Source organism: Notamacropus eugenii, chromosome 2 (assembly GCF_028372415.1).
Source record: "Notamacropus eugenii isolate mMacEug1 chromosome 2, mMacEug1.pri_v2, whole genome shotgun sequence".
In the NCBI taxonomy this organism is placed as follows: Eukaryota; Metazoa; Chordata; class Mammalia; order Diprotodontia; family Macropodidae; genus Notamacropus; species Notamacropus eugenii.
The window spans coordinates 54,352,963-54,370,636 of NC_092873.1; the positions used below are offsets into that span (position 1 = coordinate 54,352,963).

The 17,674-nt window shown below is 42.0% G+C and overlaps 1 protein-coding gene across 4 annotated transcripts in view; it reads left to right on the forward strand.

Moving 5' to 3' along the window:
- Positions 1-17,674, forward strand: part of COL26A1 (collagen type XXVI alpha 1 chain) — a 324,033-nt gene that overhangs the window by 23,142 nt on the left and 283,217 nt on the right. For 2 of the 4 annotated variants that reach the window (XM_072640356.1, XM_072640357.1), the window contains exon 1: positions 13,828-14,221. The exons of 1 other annotated variant lie outside the window; for it this stretch is intronic. In XM_072640356.1, the coding sequence (XP_072496457.1) occupies positions 14,070-14,221 (152 nt within the window). In that variant the 5' untranslated portion in view covers positions 13,828-14,069. Of the gene's footprint in view, positions 1-13,826; positions 14,222-17,674 lie in introns of those variants that run through there. One more of the 4 variants, XM_072640358.1, reaches the window with a different exon arrangement.

Sequence of the window (17,674 nt, forward strand, 5' to 3'; positions counted from 1 at the left end):
TGCTCTGAGGTCACATTTTGGAAAAAAAACCCCTAAAACCCTAATTAGTGTTCCATAAAGGAGTTTAAAGAACATAGCACCCTAGTTGAGTATCTTAAGACCTCTTGCCTGGATTATAATAGCTGACAGAGGTTGGGGGATCAAGAGGCTAACACAAAACCCCTGAAGCCTGGGACAGTGCAAACACCCCCACCCCTACTGGAAGCAGAATTCTATGTTGACAGAGTTAAAAAATCATATATTTGTCTGGGAAGATGAGCAGACAGCATGAAAAAAACCTCATACTGTAGAATCTTACTTTGGTGACAAAAAGATCAAAACATACAACCAAAAGACAACAAAATCAAAACTCCTCCATCAAAAGCCTCCAAGAAAAATATGAACTGGTCACAGGCCATGGAAGAGCTCAAAAAAGATTTTGAAAATCAAGTAAGAGAAGTAGAGCAAAAATTGGGAAGAAAAATGAGAGTGATGCAAGAAAATAATGAAAAATGAGTCAATAGCTTGGTAAAGGACACACACACACACACACACACACACACACACAATGTTGAAGAAAATAACCTTAACCCAAATGGCAAAAGAGCTCCAAAAAGCCAATGAGGAGAATGTCTTAAAAAGTAGAATTGGCCAAATGGAAAAGGAGTTCCAAAAGTTCACTGAAGAAAATAATTCTTTCAAAATTAGAAAAGGAGGAAAACCACAAAACAACAAGAAAAAAAATCCATGCTTCATTTATTTTTTAGTTTTAAGTATGAATTGTGTTTCACTAAAATAGCTGCCTAGAAAGTACAACAAATAATGTTCTCCACAAATTCACAAATTAAACGTAATTGTCAATAACTGAGTTTTCACTTGCTATGAATGTTTACCTATTTAACTGTCCACTTCCTTGATATTCTACATCAGAATTTGCAATAATTTTTTTTAAAGCCAAAAATCACAGATTCAGAATTAGAAGGAACCTTCAAGGCTATCTAGTCCTAATCTATTTTTCTGGTAAGTATTTAAATATAACTGCATTATTAATATTTTCCCCATCACCTTAATTCCGGATCATCAACAAAACAATAAGCCAAGCGCTGATTTGTAGTTTGCTGATTTCTGAGGTACAAATGCTTACTGTGAAAATTTAACAATCTTCTCAGAAGACAGGATCTGAGCTGTAAGCTGGCTAATGTTAGAGCCTACCTACCTAACCCTACCTAACACAAGAATGTTAAGTGAGAGAACCAGCTTCAAACCCAAGTTATTTATTTAATATCCTACAATCTTTCCTATATGTCACTTCAAATTAGAAAGTATCCTGGTTACAAAGGTATGATTAGAAAACCTTAAGTGGCATCTATACTCTGGCTTTTCCCAGTACTTATCTCCCTAAAAGTATCACAACAGGAAGAGGCAAGGACAGGCCATACACTTTCTTAACTGCTGCTGACCAAGGAAGAAACTTTGTTTTTTCAAAAAAATCAGTTATTATAACTAAGGATTAGATAAATCCTTACAGCCTATCTCCTCTCCGACCACTACCCAACTTATGTGGAAGAAACTTCTTTAAAATATATTGGGGGTTTTTCCAATAAGAATTTTATGCTGGTGCTCCTTGTTCTGTGCTAATTTTTTATTCACACATAGTCTTCAAGGTCCACCAAACTGAAGGCTTCAGTTTCAAGAAAATATTTGCAACATTTTGCTTTTCTACATTTTCTTTAATAATGAAAATAGAATTATACTTCTGCTGAATAATAGGGAATTTATTCCTTCAACTGACAAAAGGTAACTAGGGCCTCCAAAAATCTGTATTTAAGATTACCAAATATCTAGCCTTAAGTCAGAATTTTTTTTAAAGAATTCTAAAGGCTCTAAAAAGACTCCGTCAAACACTGTGTTAGCCTATTATATTGAAAGAACAGTGGAAGAAGCACTGGCTTTGGATTGTTATTTATAATCCACCATATAGAGTTTTAGGCTTTTTTGTTTTAATTTTTTAAAAACATTTTGTTAATTCTGGTTCCTTATCAGAAAGAGAACTGAATATTACAGATCCTGTTACTTGAATCTTTCATGTAATAAAACTTGTGATAGTGTGAAATGTGCTGGCCTGGGGAATCACTGTGCCCATCAATTTTCTCACTTAGTCTTCCTTGTCTTAAAGAGATCAGTAAATATTTGTGGAATATCAACTTTGTGCCAGGTGCTATTGGGATTATAAAGAAGAAGACATAAGTTACATCCTCAAGGAGTTTATACTAGTTAGCTATGATAGAACTGTGAAAAGATAAAGTAGTAAATGAGTGCCAGATCAACAGTAAAGGTAAGGAGAGCCAATGAGTGTGTTTGGGGCAAAAAGAGAGATCATTTACAGCTGAGGTGGTCACCAAAGGGAAAAGGTTAGATTTGAGCTGACCTTTGAATGGAAATAGTAATGGAAGAAAGTCTGCCCGGAGTAAAACTCAAAGCCAGGCAGAAGGGAAAGCCAAGGCTGGCTCATATAACAAAGAGTGGTAAGCTAGGTTGAGTTTAAAGACCCCTTTAAGCAAGTCGTCTTGGGGGCTTCAACTGAAATGCATGGTCACTAAGGGGGAGAGGGCTTCACATTGTCTACATCTGCTACAATACCTGTGCAAATGCTTTAGTGGGGAAAGATGGGAAGTAGCCAGTTAAGAAGGCAAATAGGTGTGCGGATATAGAGGATGCTTGGGGGAGCCCAGTCAATGTAAGTAATTATACCTTCTGGGGGCCTTCTCACTCAGTCAGATCTGTGGACTATGTATTTTTTGATTGAGGTGGTAATGTTATGACTCCAAACGTGTTTTTGCAGCTCTCCCATTTTATACAAGAAAAATCTCATCTCTGGTGATCTGTTACCTCCTATTACAGATCTTAGATTTTGAAGCATTATAAGTAGTTGATGGGACATAGGAAACAGAAGGAATTGGAGAGAGGATCTAACTCAATTTAAGTATGGCAAATAGATCTTTTGCAAATGTCTAGATGAGATATTCACTTAACTAAGCCTTTGGGTTAAAGCAAAATCTTTGCCATAGAACCATAAATTTAGGGCCAGAGGATTCCTCAGGGGTCATTTAGTGTAATCTGTTCATTTTTCAAATGAGGAAACTAAGAGTCTAGAAAGGTTTAGCTACTTGCCCAAGGTCATTGTGTAAACATTGGAGGTAAGACTTGAATTCAGGCCCTTTGATGCCAGAACTAGTTCTCTTTCCACTATACCATACTGGGATTTGAACTAGACCTCAGATGCTTCAAAGAAATCATTAAAATTGATGCTAATCAACATAGATCACATCTACCTAGTTATAATGATCTTACCACTGTCTACTGCAAGTAGCTTACAAAACAGAATCATAGAAATTAAAAGATGGAAGGAATCTTAAAACATATTTTAGTCTTTATTTTACAAAGGACAAAGTTGAGGTCCAGAGAAGTAAAATACCTTCTTCAAAGTTACATGGCAGGTTAGTGATAGAGCCAGGTTCACACCCAGGTTTTCTTGACTCTTAATTCAAGACTTCTTTCATGGTACAAGTGGTTCTCAGACTTCTTGATCACAGGACCTGGTTACACTCTTAGAAATTATTAATGACCCCCACCAAGAGCTTTCGTTCATGTGGGTTATACATATCAACATTTACTATATTAGTAATTAAAACATTTTAATATTATTATGACTATAGTTTTGGCCTCATGGGCCTGTGCAAGGAGCTTGGAGACCTGAAGAGATCCTTGGACCACACTGTGCTCTACACGAGCTACCTTTTACAATTCTTCAGAAGGGCACTGTGGATGCTGATAAGTCACAGTGGCTTGACTGTCACTGGAATTGGAGAAGCTAAACTTCCTCCATTTTGATTCAGCTGCACTGAGAGTAAGGACACCTGATCCCAGTTTGGACGTGATATGTTGGGCAAGTCATTTAACCACTTCCCTGGGTCTTAGTGGGATAAATAATTTTGAAGGTTCCCTTATAGTACTAAAAGTCCATACTTCTAGAATGCTTTCTCTTGGGTTATTGGACTTGTAACATTTCTAAAATTAATCCCAGACTCTGACTGAAGTAAATGGGGGAAGTTGGAGAGAGTGTGGGAGAAAAATAGGGCATATACAGGCTTGATCTAAAGCATTCTGAAACTCCCTTTCCCCCTCATCCCAAAATCCCAAGAGAGAATATAACTCCTATACCTCCCCTGCTTAGTGGCTGGTCCACAGTGAAAATGCTTGTTCATCTTGACTGTTGATGCGTTGATTACAGCATAAAATTGTAGAAAGCACCTAGACTTAGAATCAAGAGAGACATATGTTCAAACCCCTACTCAGACCTTTACTAGTTGGGTGACCCTGGGCAAGTGACCTAACTCTTATCTGTAAAATGGGTATAATAATACTACCTACTTCACGGGTCTGTTGTGATTTTGCACACTTTTTTGTGCACTTTTTTGATTTTTGTGTACTTTGCACAATTTAAAGGTCAGTAGAAAAAGGAGTTGTCACTTGATGATGATCAGGAACTCATCTGACTCTGATACCGTGAATGTATCAATAGCACAGCTCAAAGGCAGCAGTGTGCAATATGTCTGGCTCTCTCACTACCTGGAGCAAGTCACTTATTTTTGGAGGTCTCAGTCTCCCCATCTATAAAATGAGGGGTTGGGTTGATTGACCACTGAGGTCCCATCCTGCTTTAAATCTAGGATGATCTGATCTCTATTCTTTATTCTTAGGCTCTCCAACAAGTCAGCTTTCTAGACTGTTACAACTGTTTTGTCACCTCCACATCAATAGCACTAATATATTGAATCTGATTTTTTAAGCTTGTTGGCAAGAAGGAAAAAGGGAATGGAGGGAGGTGAATAAAATCCATGATACAGAGGACCTCCAGGCCCCTTTGGACCAACCATCTTATCCTAGGCTGTTGATCTGTGCATACAGGGACAATACCTGGGCTCTCTGAGTGCCCTATGGACTAGGTCCTCACTCTTAGAAGCAGGGTTGGCAGAGGACTCTGGCAGTGAAGCATTACATCAGTCTCCATGCAGGTGCATCAGACATGCACATTGGACAATACATCACTGAGGTATTGTGTAGCTTTGCCCTCTTATTTTATTCTGTATTATAAGATTTTACTCTCTAAGTAGGGAAAGAGGGAAAAATATATTTGGAAATTAAGATGATGTAAAACATTAACAAAAACTAAAAGAAAATAAATTACTATAAAGGAAAAATAAAAATGGATTAAGAACATGCTTGTTGGATTAGGGATGGAAAGATAGGTTTCTTCATATAAATGCATTTGATCAGCCAATTCATCAATCAATCAATCAATATTTATTAAATTCTCTCAATGTCTCAGGTGCCATGCCAAGTGCTGAGAATATAAAGAAAATGCAAACAACAAAACGAAACATCTCTAGGGGCTCACATTCTAACAAAGGAGAGACATGGTCATTCCGGGGTCCATTCAAGATCCTCTAGAAGACAAAGCACTAGGAGTGGGTCAGGGGATAAGGGAAGTCCATCTGAGGACAGTGGGGCCTGAGCTGAGCCTTAAGGGAGCCAGGAATTCTAAGAATCAGAGATGTACTGGGAGAGCATCCAAAGGCATTCTCTGATTCATTCATTCATTTGCAAAACCATTTGGGCCTCTACTACATGGCAATGTGCTGATAACAAAGAAGAAATAAGATATTAAATTTGTCCAAGAGTTTACATTCTAGCCAAGGGCAAAGAGTCATACACAGAAATAGGTATATAATAATACAGGCATAACACACCTAACACTGGTTTTATCAAAGCATTATGTTGGGCACCTTAGGGGACCTTAGATCCAAGGGACTAATGTTACAAATGAGATCCACTGAATGATGTGCCTGGTGTGGGTCTGTAACTTTACAATGGGATTTGGTATTAAGGAAGATGCTGCAAAACACTGGTCAGGCAGCTTTATATGAAAAATGGCTGGATAAAATGGAAACAAACTCATTGTTCTCTTGTCCTGATCATTTTGTAAAGATGTATAAAAATAGAGCTATTTTCTTTTTATCCCTAATTAAGCTTTTCTTGGTTTATTTTCCCTGTAAAAGTTAAGGATCTCTTCCCCAGTTATATCTTCTACCTGCTAGGCAAGTATTTTAAAACATACTTGCTTTCCAGGTATGTGCAGGTTTTAAGGATATTAGAGTAAGTGGGCCCAGGGACTGGCGGCCAAGGAATTGTTGGGAGTTTGTAGGGAGTTTGGCTACACTCTTCACCCTTTTCTGCTCTATGCCTGCAAAGTCTTGGCTTTTATAGGGACTTTCTTGAGGTTCAGTAAGTAGTTGGTCTAGCAAGGCCCATGAAGGCCAGGTTCTTGTCACTGGGGGTATCTTCTATATGAAGGCTATGTGTGGTTCATCCCAAGTGCTTTTTGTGCCCTCCAGAGGATTGCTTCTGGGGGACTGAGCCGTAGGTTATTTCTGTGTGGTTCAATCCCCTTGACTGAATAGATGGCATTATTTAACGAGACTGATAGGAAATTCTTTAAAACAAATGGTTTAACTTTTTTCAACATGGAGTTGAATGGTTATCTGACCAAACTGACCATTTATTTTGCTTGTGCAGACCTGAAAGGAGATGAGCCAGTCATTAGTAAGAATAAGGGATAAAAGACAGACAGTCTAATGCCATAAAGAAAGAATTCTTAATGTGGAGTCCAGAGATCAGAGATCTCTTATCCTCTCTGATGCCACCCATGGGGAACGTGGATAGATTTCTGGGAGTCCTTGAATTTAGATAGGAAAAATTAAATTTTTGTCTCAATATAATTGGTTCCCTTGGTAATCTTGAATATTTAATTTTTTGAATTTAAAAAGAATATTCAGAGAAGAGGTCCATCACCATCTTTGCTAATAAGTGACTGAGTTTAGATTTGAACTCAGAGCTTTCTGACTCCAGGTCCAGTGTTCCATTTCCTGGATTATCTAATTGCCATAGGCTTCAACAAACTGCTAAAGGGATCTAGGATGCACAGGTCTGTCTTAAAGGAAGGTCTCTAGTATATCGAATAGATCATAGGAAAAGAAGACATAGATAGCTGGTGGTCTGCCCTGATGGAGGGAATACCCACCCTGAGGAGGTCACAAATCTATCGAAGTAATGCAATGGAAAACAAAAAGCCAAGCGTCTTTTCTAAGAGTTTCAAAATCTTGACACCGTTTGCTAACTCATTTTATCACAGACATCACCTCAGACCTTTAATTCTGCAGTTTATCAATCAAAGGTAACTTCAGTAGACTTTCTCTTTCTTAATTAGTGACTAAAACAAATCAATGTTCCATTGAGATAGCTTTATCTCTTTCCCCTTCTAAATGGAAGGCTTATCCAGAAGTTGTTTTAACTTCAAAGGAACATTTCAGGATACTACATTGCTGGAAGGTTTTATCAAGTGAAACAACATTGTTGTTTTCTTTGTGCTGTACCCTAGTATCAACATGAAAACACATTGATGTGGTCCAGGGGAAAGCCTGTAGGAAGGATGTTTTCTCCTTTCTGCTACCATATTGTTCAGAAGAGCACATCCTTTTTCAACAACAGATATGAGAATCTTGGCTGAGTTGCTTCACTGAGATAAAAGGCTACCATGGTGACCACTGATAGCAGTGTTAGCTGCCTGAGATTTATAAGATTTTTGAGATTATTAAATATATCATATAGTAATCCACTTTCAAATACTATGTATGATTCCTACCCTCAATTGTGTTTGCTTTCTGAGGACCAGCACAGACAAGTATGGAGAGGTTTATTACTTAATGATGAATTCTTTGGCTGTGGCAATCCATGGAACAAGTTTATTTAGGAGTAATATAGCTCGTGTGGCCATTGAATGCTAGAATCTATGTACATGAAGGGGTTCATAAAGTCCTTGTGTACTTTAAATTTTAGGTTATAAAAATCAGGGAAAAAAAACAAAAATAGGTGGTGAAGTTTTTCCTCCCATCCTATAAATATCAACTTTGCTCACCACAAAAAACAATTTACTATTTCATATTTGACAGCCATCTTTACTTAGGTACAGGATTGGAAAGGGTGGAAAGTTCAATTACTACTGTCCACAGAGGTGGCTATGAAACATGTTAAGACCCATGTAAGAGACGTGCAGGCATAGGCTGAAGAAGAGACAAGACTGCTGTGCTGAATTTGGGACGTGCATGTTTGCGACTCTTCTTTCTACTGTGAAGGCAGACAGGCTAGTCTCTAAGAATCAGTGGAAAGGAGACACCTGGTGCCGGTGGTCTACCCCAACTTGCTTCAGCCTAGATGAGGCAGATTATGATTTTGTGACATGCCATCTAGTTTTACAGTTGGGACATTCACAAGACCTAGTGACCCCTTAACCTACACTTGCGCAAATTAATTTGTCTCTCTCAAAACCTACGTATTTGACTCCATGAAACCTCACAGGAGTAATTTCTGGGTAGTTGACACAGGCAGCATCCTAGTGGTCTGTAGTGCGCATACTCATGGTCCACATTTCTATACATATACTGATAATAAGAAATTGTTACCAATTATTGTTGTCAATTGATCAGAATACCCTCAGAGCTACCATATTCTCAGATGACCTATTGAATAAGATAGGGTGGGGTTATTTGACCAATTAGAAAAGGACCTGCCTGCTTTTGATATATAAACTGTAGTGGGAAGGTCAAGATATTTTGCAATATTTTATCTTATTGGATATGAGAATGACTGTGGATATAGTGGATGACTTTTGGTTAAACCTAGCATTTAACCATCCTTTTGCCTCCATCTTGGACCTCCAAAACCTGCTTGTAATTCTAATAGCCTTCTTCCATTTAACTCTTCTCCTCCTGTACAATTCATCCTCAAGCTATTTACTTTTAAGCACTTGGAAAGTATTGGCTTCACCATAACGATATGAATAAATAAGTAATTGGTGCCTTTTCTCTCCTCATCTCCGTAGGGTTGTCAGTTTTCGGATGTGGCATGATATCCGGCTTTAATATTCTACTTCACTGGTCTTCAGTCTGTTTTTGTTTTCTTCAAATGAGTTTTACTGACATTATTTCCTTTTTATGCTACCTCAATTTTCCAGTTATGTCCCTCCTCACACTTCTTAGAGAACTATCCCTTCGGAGAAAGAATGAAAAAAGAAAGAAAAAGGTCTGGTTATATGCATGTTTCATGCCTATAATCCTTCACTCTGCAAAGAAGCATCCGTCTCACAGCTCTTCTTTGGTGTTTGGTTTTACTTGTTTTGTCATTGTCCCTTCCATCTCCATTATTGTTGCAAACGTGAACATTATTTTCTGGGTTCACTTTTTCCCATAAAAGTCTTCACGTGTTTCCCTGAATTCTGCATGTTCATAATTTCCTAGGGTTCCATTGCATTCATGTGCCACAACCTATTTAGATATTTCCCAATGGATGAGCATCTGTTTTGTTTCCACTTCTTGGCCACCACAGAAAGTACTGCTAGCAATATTTCTGTGCATATGGAGTCTTTTCTTTCATCGCTATCTCCTTGGGGCATATACCTAGCAGAGGGATCTCTGGGTCAAATGCTTTGGGCATTTGAGTCACTTCCTTTGCAGAATTTCAAACTGCCTTCCACAATGGTTGAATTAGTTCACAACTCTAGCTGGAGTCATTGGTGTGTCCCTTTTCCTACAACCCTTCAACTTTGATTATTCTAATTTTTGCTAATTTTTTCAACAAAAAAATCTAGTAAGCATTTATTAAGCATCACCTTTGTGTAAGGTATTGTATTAGGTGCTCGAAATACAAAGACATATCAAAAACCAGTAGAAGGCTACAAGAGTGGCAGCTGGTAAGGAAAGTGACTTTCAACGTCAAATGGACTATGTGTGCCATGATTATATAGAAAGGCAAAACCAGGGATTCCAGCCTTGAAGGAACTGCTAAAGAGAAAGAGAACCGGCAAACAGCTGTGCTCTCATGAGAAGGCTAAAGTCCAGGAACTCCTGCTGCTTGAAGTAAGTGGGAGAGAGAGGGGGAGATAGACAGATAGAGGGAGAGAGATAGAGACAAAGAGAGATGAAGGAAGAGGGGAAGGAGGACAAGAAGAAAGAGGGGGAGTGAGAGAGCTAGAGAGGAAAGAGCCACAGCCACAGGCAGAGATAAAGACATTGAGTGAGAAAAGGAAGAGGAGAGAAAGGAGAGAGCCTGAAGCAAAGACAGTCAAAAAGAAACAGAGAAAGAGATTGAGAGAGAGAGGAAGGAGGGAGAAAATGAGAGTGAAAGCAAGAGGGAGAGAGATAGGGAGAAGAGTAAGGAGAGGAGAGGAATGCTTGGGTCAGGAACCTGGGATCCAAAACTCTCCTCTCTGCTGTGTAGGAGAAAACATATGCAGCCCCCAAATAAGTCTCCCAAAGCAATCATTAACAGTACATGGTGTGACCCTCCCCCTCTCTCTTTTATCTCTTTTCTGAAAAGTATGTGCGTGTGCGTGTGCGTGTGCGTGTGCGTGTGTGTGTGTGTGTGTGTGTGTGTGTGTACACAGTTTTCTTCTCAAACTTCCACTATTTGAAATACTGCCTGATTGTGGCAAACGTCAAGTCTGAATGCCAGGGTAGGTAAAACAAAGGAAGCTGTTTCCGGGGCTTGTGCTGCATTTGAAATTCACTAACAGAGTTTTGAGAAGCAGTCAGGCTTTGGTGCACTTGGGGGCATAATGAGAAAATCACTTATGGCTTTTGTATCCAGCTAAAAGTGCCAAACTTGAGAACGAGATCGTATGTGTGCCACATCCCCTGCCCAAGGAGAGAAAAGTTGGGACTCATTCCATCAGAACAAAAATCCCTTTATTTGTTTAACTCTTTATTTCCTCTTTACAATTGAGAGATTTTGCTGTGACCTGTGATCCATGATAGGAACGTGGGCTTGTGTAAAGGGGGTGAGAGGGCCTGGGGAAGGGTTCTGACCAAATGCCCATTCCTCCCCTTTGGTCCCCCTAGCTAGTGGTGTTACTGAATGGTGCTGTACAGGGCAATCCCGAGGGAGGCGGTGGAGGGACTTCTGTTTTAGATTACCAGGAGAATTTATTATGCTAGAAGGTCAATATTTACCTTGGCTTCAACTTGGTGTGTATTTACTTCTGCGTTCATTGAATCTTGATGCTGACTTCAGCAAAAGCTAATCTCTGTTTTTTGTCTACTGAATAGGATGCTCGAGTTTTTCTTATCAGCTGGAAAGTCTCAGGACCCATTTGCCAGCACCATGCAAATCAAAACAAAGAGACAGAGATAGGGAATTATCACCGAGGGTAGGGCTCCTGGATATCTGGCGGTTTTCTTTCTCAACCAATATTCTTTCTAGTTAGAACCTTTTTTTCAGAGGACTTTCTTTGCCCTTGTTCTGCCAGACTCCCAATGACCTCTTTGATAGGACAGGGCTTGAAGCAAGTGGAATAATTAATCATTGATCCTTGAGTGATCAATGGTCCTTGAGTGACCAATTGGTCCCTGAGCTGCTCTGAGGTTTTCTCTCCTAGAGCATGAGTGGCACGGGAGGTGGGGTAGGGAAGAGGTGGAGGCCCATTGCATACATACCCTCTACATCATCCCTACCTTTCTTCAGCTACTCTGTTCCTCTGACTCCCAGAGAATGGATAGCATAGGAGAAGGATTCTGAGATGGCAGCTAGCCTCCTGCTACCTTACTGTTTGTTATGTACAAAGTAACTGTCCCTTCTCAGCTAACAAACAGAACAAGGGAAAGTGGAAACCACAACTCCTACAAAATTACTTCTGAAGAATGAATTCCTCATTTATTGGGGCTTTGCCAACAGTCAGAAGGGGCAAAGTTCAAATGCACCTTGGGGAAGGCACTTAAATGCCCCCATAATCTACAATGTATTCTCCAAATCTCTTGAGCCTTCAAAGGATGGGAGTTCTATTGCAGGTTGCAGTTTTTCACTGAGGAACTATTTACTCTGTTACCATCAAGCACGATATCTATGACTAGCTGCAGAACTGAAATGCAATGAACTTTCCTGTTATATTTTAAAAATACCCAGGTATAGACTGAAAATGTTTGGAGGAGAAGGGTATAGTGTGGAATCCAGCAGATTGAGCACCAGTCTTTGGAGTCAAGAGGACTTGGCCTCTGTCACTAACTTACCTGTGTGATCTTGGGCAAGTTACAAATCTTTGGGCACAAAGTTTCTTTCCTCATCTTTATATAGGGAAGGATCCAGAGTACAGAGGAGAGCCTTCCCCACATATATCAAGAGGTCCACTTGTGGGAAGGGCTGTTCTTGTGTTGTTCAAAGGGAGGCAGAATAGACATCTCTGACCTCTTGTCTCCTCCCCCTTTTATAAGGGAGACTTTCAATCCAGGGTAGGAAGGAGATAGTTGGGGCTAGGGCCACTCTGCTCTTCTCTGAGAGAGGAGTTACTGAGATAGAAGAATATCTGCCTATTCCCTTAAATACTATTAGTTTAGGGCCTATTTCATCTAACTTGTGATTGCTTTGTCATTTTGGGGAAGAAGAGGGACCCCAAGTTCTATAGCCAAGGCTTGACACTCTACCCATTAAATATCAGTTCCACAAGGAATGCAGTGAATAGCAAAGAAACTGATTTTCCAGATAGCAAAAGAGAGATCAGAGATCCACACAACAATATATACCAGCCAATACAGAGTGAAGGAACCTGTGGAGTAAGATGACAGTTCAGCCGAGACTGAGTGTCCTTGATCTCCCTCAAGTGGATAATTCAGTCTAGTCTCTCGTGGAGCAAACCAGGCATAAGGACATGAGGTTTTCACAGTTTTTTCCTTCAGTACCTGAAGTAGGGTTGATCTCTTCCATCTTTTCTGTGGAAGCAGGAAGTCAGAGGCGGCAATGCTTGGAGTCATGAAGCTTCACCCCTCCCTGTCACCCTCTACAAATAAGGAGAGAATCCTACAGCAATGGGCTTGGGGTTTCATGAAAAAACCACAGTGGAGTGGACAGTTACAGAGAGCCTTTGTGTCTCGAGGCCTGCAATCCTCAAAAATCCGGAGTTATCTGTGAGACCTACAAAAAATGGAGCTCTGGGGAAGGACAGGAGTGTATACAACAATACAGCTGTTGTTGTACCTCACGGGAGATATTGCATAAAGGCTCAGACTGGGAAGTGGAGAGCTAAAATTGAAGAAAATTCCTACCCCTAAAGGGCCCAGAATTCAAGAGAGAAAGAGTTTTCCACTCCTATCTGCACCCGTGGGTCCGCGAAGTGGAATGTGCCCTGCCTGGTGGGAGTTCGTTGCCATAGGGTTGCTAACTCTCTGAATGACTGGGCAAAAGTCACCTTCCTTTTCTTGATCTCTGATTCGGCCCTGTATGAAGGAGGGGGGTACTCGAGGTTTGCTCCAGGACATTTCAAGAGCAAGAGCTGAAAAGATGTAAAATGTAGTAGAGAAGATCTCTGCATTTACACGTGGAAGGACCTCCCCCAAGTGTGTGGTGCAACATTGGCTCCATTTGCAGCTCTGTGTGACTGGAAAAGTCACTCCCCTCTCCAGGTCTCAGTTTCCCTCCCTGAAAAACGACTGGGTCGGACTGGCAGGCCTCTGAGGTCCCTTCTAGCCCTTTATCTACGAGGTTGTGGAGAAGTCCGAGGTGCGGCTCCTTGGCTAAGCTAGTCTGGAGCGCGCGGGGACCCACGGGGTCAGGCGGTGGTGGGGCCGCCTCCCTCCAGGGTCCCCGCCCAGCTGCGCACCGCTGGTTGCCGGGCCTCCAAGGGTTAATGGAGAAACCCCACGCCCCCTTTGACGGACTGAGCGCAGCCCCCCTCCCCGAATTTGAAAAGGCGGCTCCGGAGCCGGAGCCCGGCCGCGTGGGCTCTCAGAACTGCGTCGGGCATCTCTACTTAGAGACCGGACCCGGGGCCAGAGGCGCCGAGCCCCTAGCCCTAGTACCCCGCCGGATCGCCGCTCCCCCACCAGGGCCCCGGGGAGCCCCATGTCTCCCCGGTTCTGCGGAGCGGGGCGCCTCGGGCCAAGTCTTTAGTGGGCAGGCGGATTCGTGCGGGACCCAGGCCCCTGCCCACGATGAAGCTGCCCCTTTTCCTCCCCTGGGCGTGCTGCCTATACGGCTGTACGGTGGGCACCGGCTTCCTCTACCCGTACCCGCCCGCAGCCCTGCAGCACAACTACCAGGAGCACGGTCCTGCCCCTCCGGGCAGCGGCTACGCGAACCGCCGGTGAGTGGGCTGGGAGGGCACTGCCCCCTGCCCGGGCTGGGGGGGTGGCCGGAGCGCCGCGGCTGCGACACCTTCCCGGGCCCCTTTTAGTCTCTTTCCCTCGCGTCCGTGACGCGCCGCGGAATTTAGTAGGAAGGACGCAGATATGTCCTGGGAGCCAGCCCTCGGACCCGGGCGATGAGCATCGCGGGGCTGTCCGAGAGCTCCCTGGGAAAGAGAGGCAGGGGTTCTTGTTGGAGTAGAACCCCGGGCGGAGCTAGGGCTGGGGGCGACCTCGGAGCTCGCTGAGGCCAACACCCCCTTACCTTACAGAGGGGGAAACTGAGACCTGGGAGGGAGGAAGAATGAGGGCCGCTATCAGCCCAGGATCACTGGTTGGGGAAGGAGGCATAGATGCCCGTCTGCAGTTCTCGGCCTATCCCCTGGCTCGCCCGGGTCCGAGACGAGGAGTCCGGCTGGTCACCACGCATGGCCTCGGGTGCCCGGGGAAACGGGCAACAGGTGCGAATTCAGTCACCCGAGAATGCTTTTTAGAAACAGGCTCCGAGGAGCTAATGCTGGCCGGGGGACCCACGATCCCGAAACGAGGTGCTCGCTTCAGCTCGCTGCACTTCTCTATCCAGTCTCTTTGGCCACGAGGTGGAGCGCGTGCCACGTCCAGAGCCAACACTAGTGGGTACCTCTGGAAGCCCGAGGTTTACCTGTAGCATTCTCTAGAAAACACACGAGGAAGCTTAGGAATTCCCTTCTTTCTTATCTTGGACCATTCCCTGCAGCGGGGGCTCAGGGAGCCTAAAGCTAGAATCCTCTCCTTGCCCCGCTCCGATCTTTTCCAAAGATAGCTGGAATCCTCACACGGTGGAATTTCCCCCATCTCTATGCAAGGCGTTAGAATCAGGAAATCTGTGCCTGAACACTGGAAGAACTGTGGCTTTTATGGCAACACATCATTCTGACAGTACATAGACAGAGAACATTCTGGAGAAGTGATAGTTTTCCATTTTCCAACCCTCCTCCCCTCACTTTCAACAGTTATTTAACAAACATTTATAAGGCACTGGTGATTACTCAAAATGATGTGCTAGCTCCAGGAATTATAGTAATGCCACAAAGACTTTATAAGCAAACACATACCATATGCCTATCAAATCCTGAGGCTTCCCTATGAGGACAAAAATTGAAACTCCCTCAGCTTGGAAAGTGAAGGCTGAGAGGAGATCCAAAGCCAGAACTTTCCGATGAGGATGATGAATTTGGATTTGTTTTGTCAAACTGCAAAAATTAGAATAAGAGAGAACCCCTTAAAGCTTGAAGGTCATCTTAGGACTCCGAGGATGGCAGATAGGAATTGTGAAGAACTTGTCTCCATGATGGAACAGGATGGAAACTGAAGTTCAGGAAGGATTTAAATGTTTGTGGACGGTAGAGCCATAATATGTTAAGGGAAGAAGAGGTTGCCCAGGATGCAAGAAATAACTGTTCTGAGTCTGATGGTAGTGGGTAAAACAAACCATCCTTTGTTATCCCTGTTCAGATTCCCGGTGTGTGGATGGATGGCACCCCATATTATGTTGCAGGAGTATATAATGAAGAATCATGAGTACTCCCTTCCCCCCACAGAAAAATAAGGTTTGAGGAATGTTTGGTCTAGTAATACTAGACACTTCCCACCCCCACCCCACTCCCTCTTCATTTCTTTAACAGCACTTTCTTGGAGATGTTAAACTGTATCTTCCCCATTTCCCAGCCCCCTGACCTTTCAAAGTGAAAATCCTGGTGGGAAGCCCAACTTATTAAAGGAGGTCCTTATCAAATAAGTCTTTTTGATTTGCTGCTTAGGGTTCCTTAACAAATCTGATTGTTGAAAATAGCTCATGTTCTCTTTTTCTAGTTTGTGTGGGAGAGGGCAGCCTTGAAACCTCTGACCCAGGGAATGCAGGGGTAGTGTGATACGCTGGGGAAAAACTGGTACTAACCATCTGGGGCCTGCCCCCTATATGACTGAGGCTCTCCCTGTCACCTAGGAGCTGAAAGACATGTCCAAATCAATTTCAAAGTCTTCTAATATTAAAACAGAATTGCTGGAGAGTACCGAATCATAATTAAAGTGGTTTATAAACTGGAGTTCACCCTTTACAGGATGTGCTAATCAACTTTTATTGATAGAAAAATGGAAGGGTAGAGAGATGTGTGAACATTGTTTTGAAGGAACAAATAATTTTAATCTTTGGAAGATCTGCAATATTTCATTTAAAAAGTATACTATCTCTGATTTACTGAGATAATAGAAGCAGACCTTAGCTGAACAGGTGACCCAAATTATGTAGCCTCATCCTTTCCCATCATTGATGTCATCATTAAAATCACATTTTAGGGGTGTGTTTGGGTGTTATGGAATTTAAAAATCCATATTAGGCACAATTAATGCTCCCAAAAAGACTTGCTAATCTGATAGGTGAGGTGAGAGGGATGAATCTTTAATCAATATTGATGCCAAGAGTACATAAAGAAAATTACATGAATTTGAAGTGAAGAGTAGGTTCTGAGGGTCCCCATGGTTTCATTTCTGCATTACTTGGAAATAGGGCAGTGTGCATTTGGTGTTTGGGATTTTCATCCCTTTTAAAACTGCTCTTAGGAGTTTGTTACCACAGAGTTTTCAGAAACTCAGAAAATGAGAATTTCATTCAGAATCCCTTTTGGAAAGATTGGCTTTGTGATCTGTAACCCTGTGGATTTTTGCCTTCTTATCTTTATCCTTCATGCTATTCTCTTGCTTCATGATTCTTTAATTACTTATATCAATTTACCAATTTACCAATTATATCAATTACCAATTTAGAATTCCAGTAGGATTACAGTAGTTTATATGTTTTCTAGCAGCCCCTTCAACAGTTGACATTTTCCTATTTTTAACTGTTTTTGTCAGTCTGGAGAACCTGAGATGTTTTAGACTCTTCGGAGTTGTTTTAATCTGCATTTCTCATCCTTTGTTTTGGCTTTGAGCCCCTCTACCAAGTAGACCTTTCCCACTTTGCTAATCTCATGTCTCATTCATGATCAATTAACAAGAATTTGTTATTTATTAAGCATATGCCATGTAGGCACTGATGATATAAACCCCCAAATGAAACAGTTCCTGTCCTCAAGGAGTTTACGTTCTATAGGAGGAAACAACATATACAGTCATAAACATGTAAATAAATAAAATAATAATTTATTTACAAAGATAAATAGAAACAAATACATGGCTGAGGTAGGGGGAAAGTCTTAGCTGGGGAATCTGGAAAAAGTTTTGTATAGGAAGTAACATGTAAGCTGAGTTATGAAGGAAATGAAAGACCCTAAGAGACAAAGGTCAAGAGCGAGTACGTCCAGGCAGGCAGTGGGGACAGCCTGGACAAAGGCCTTGAGATAAGAGATAGCAAAGGAAAAGGTCTAGTTTGACTAGAT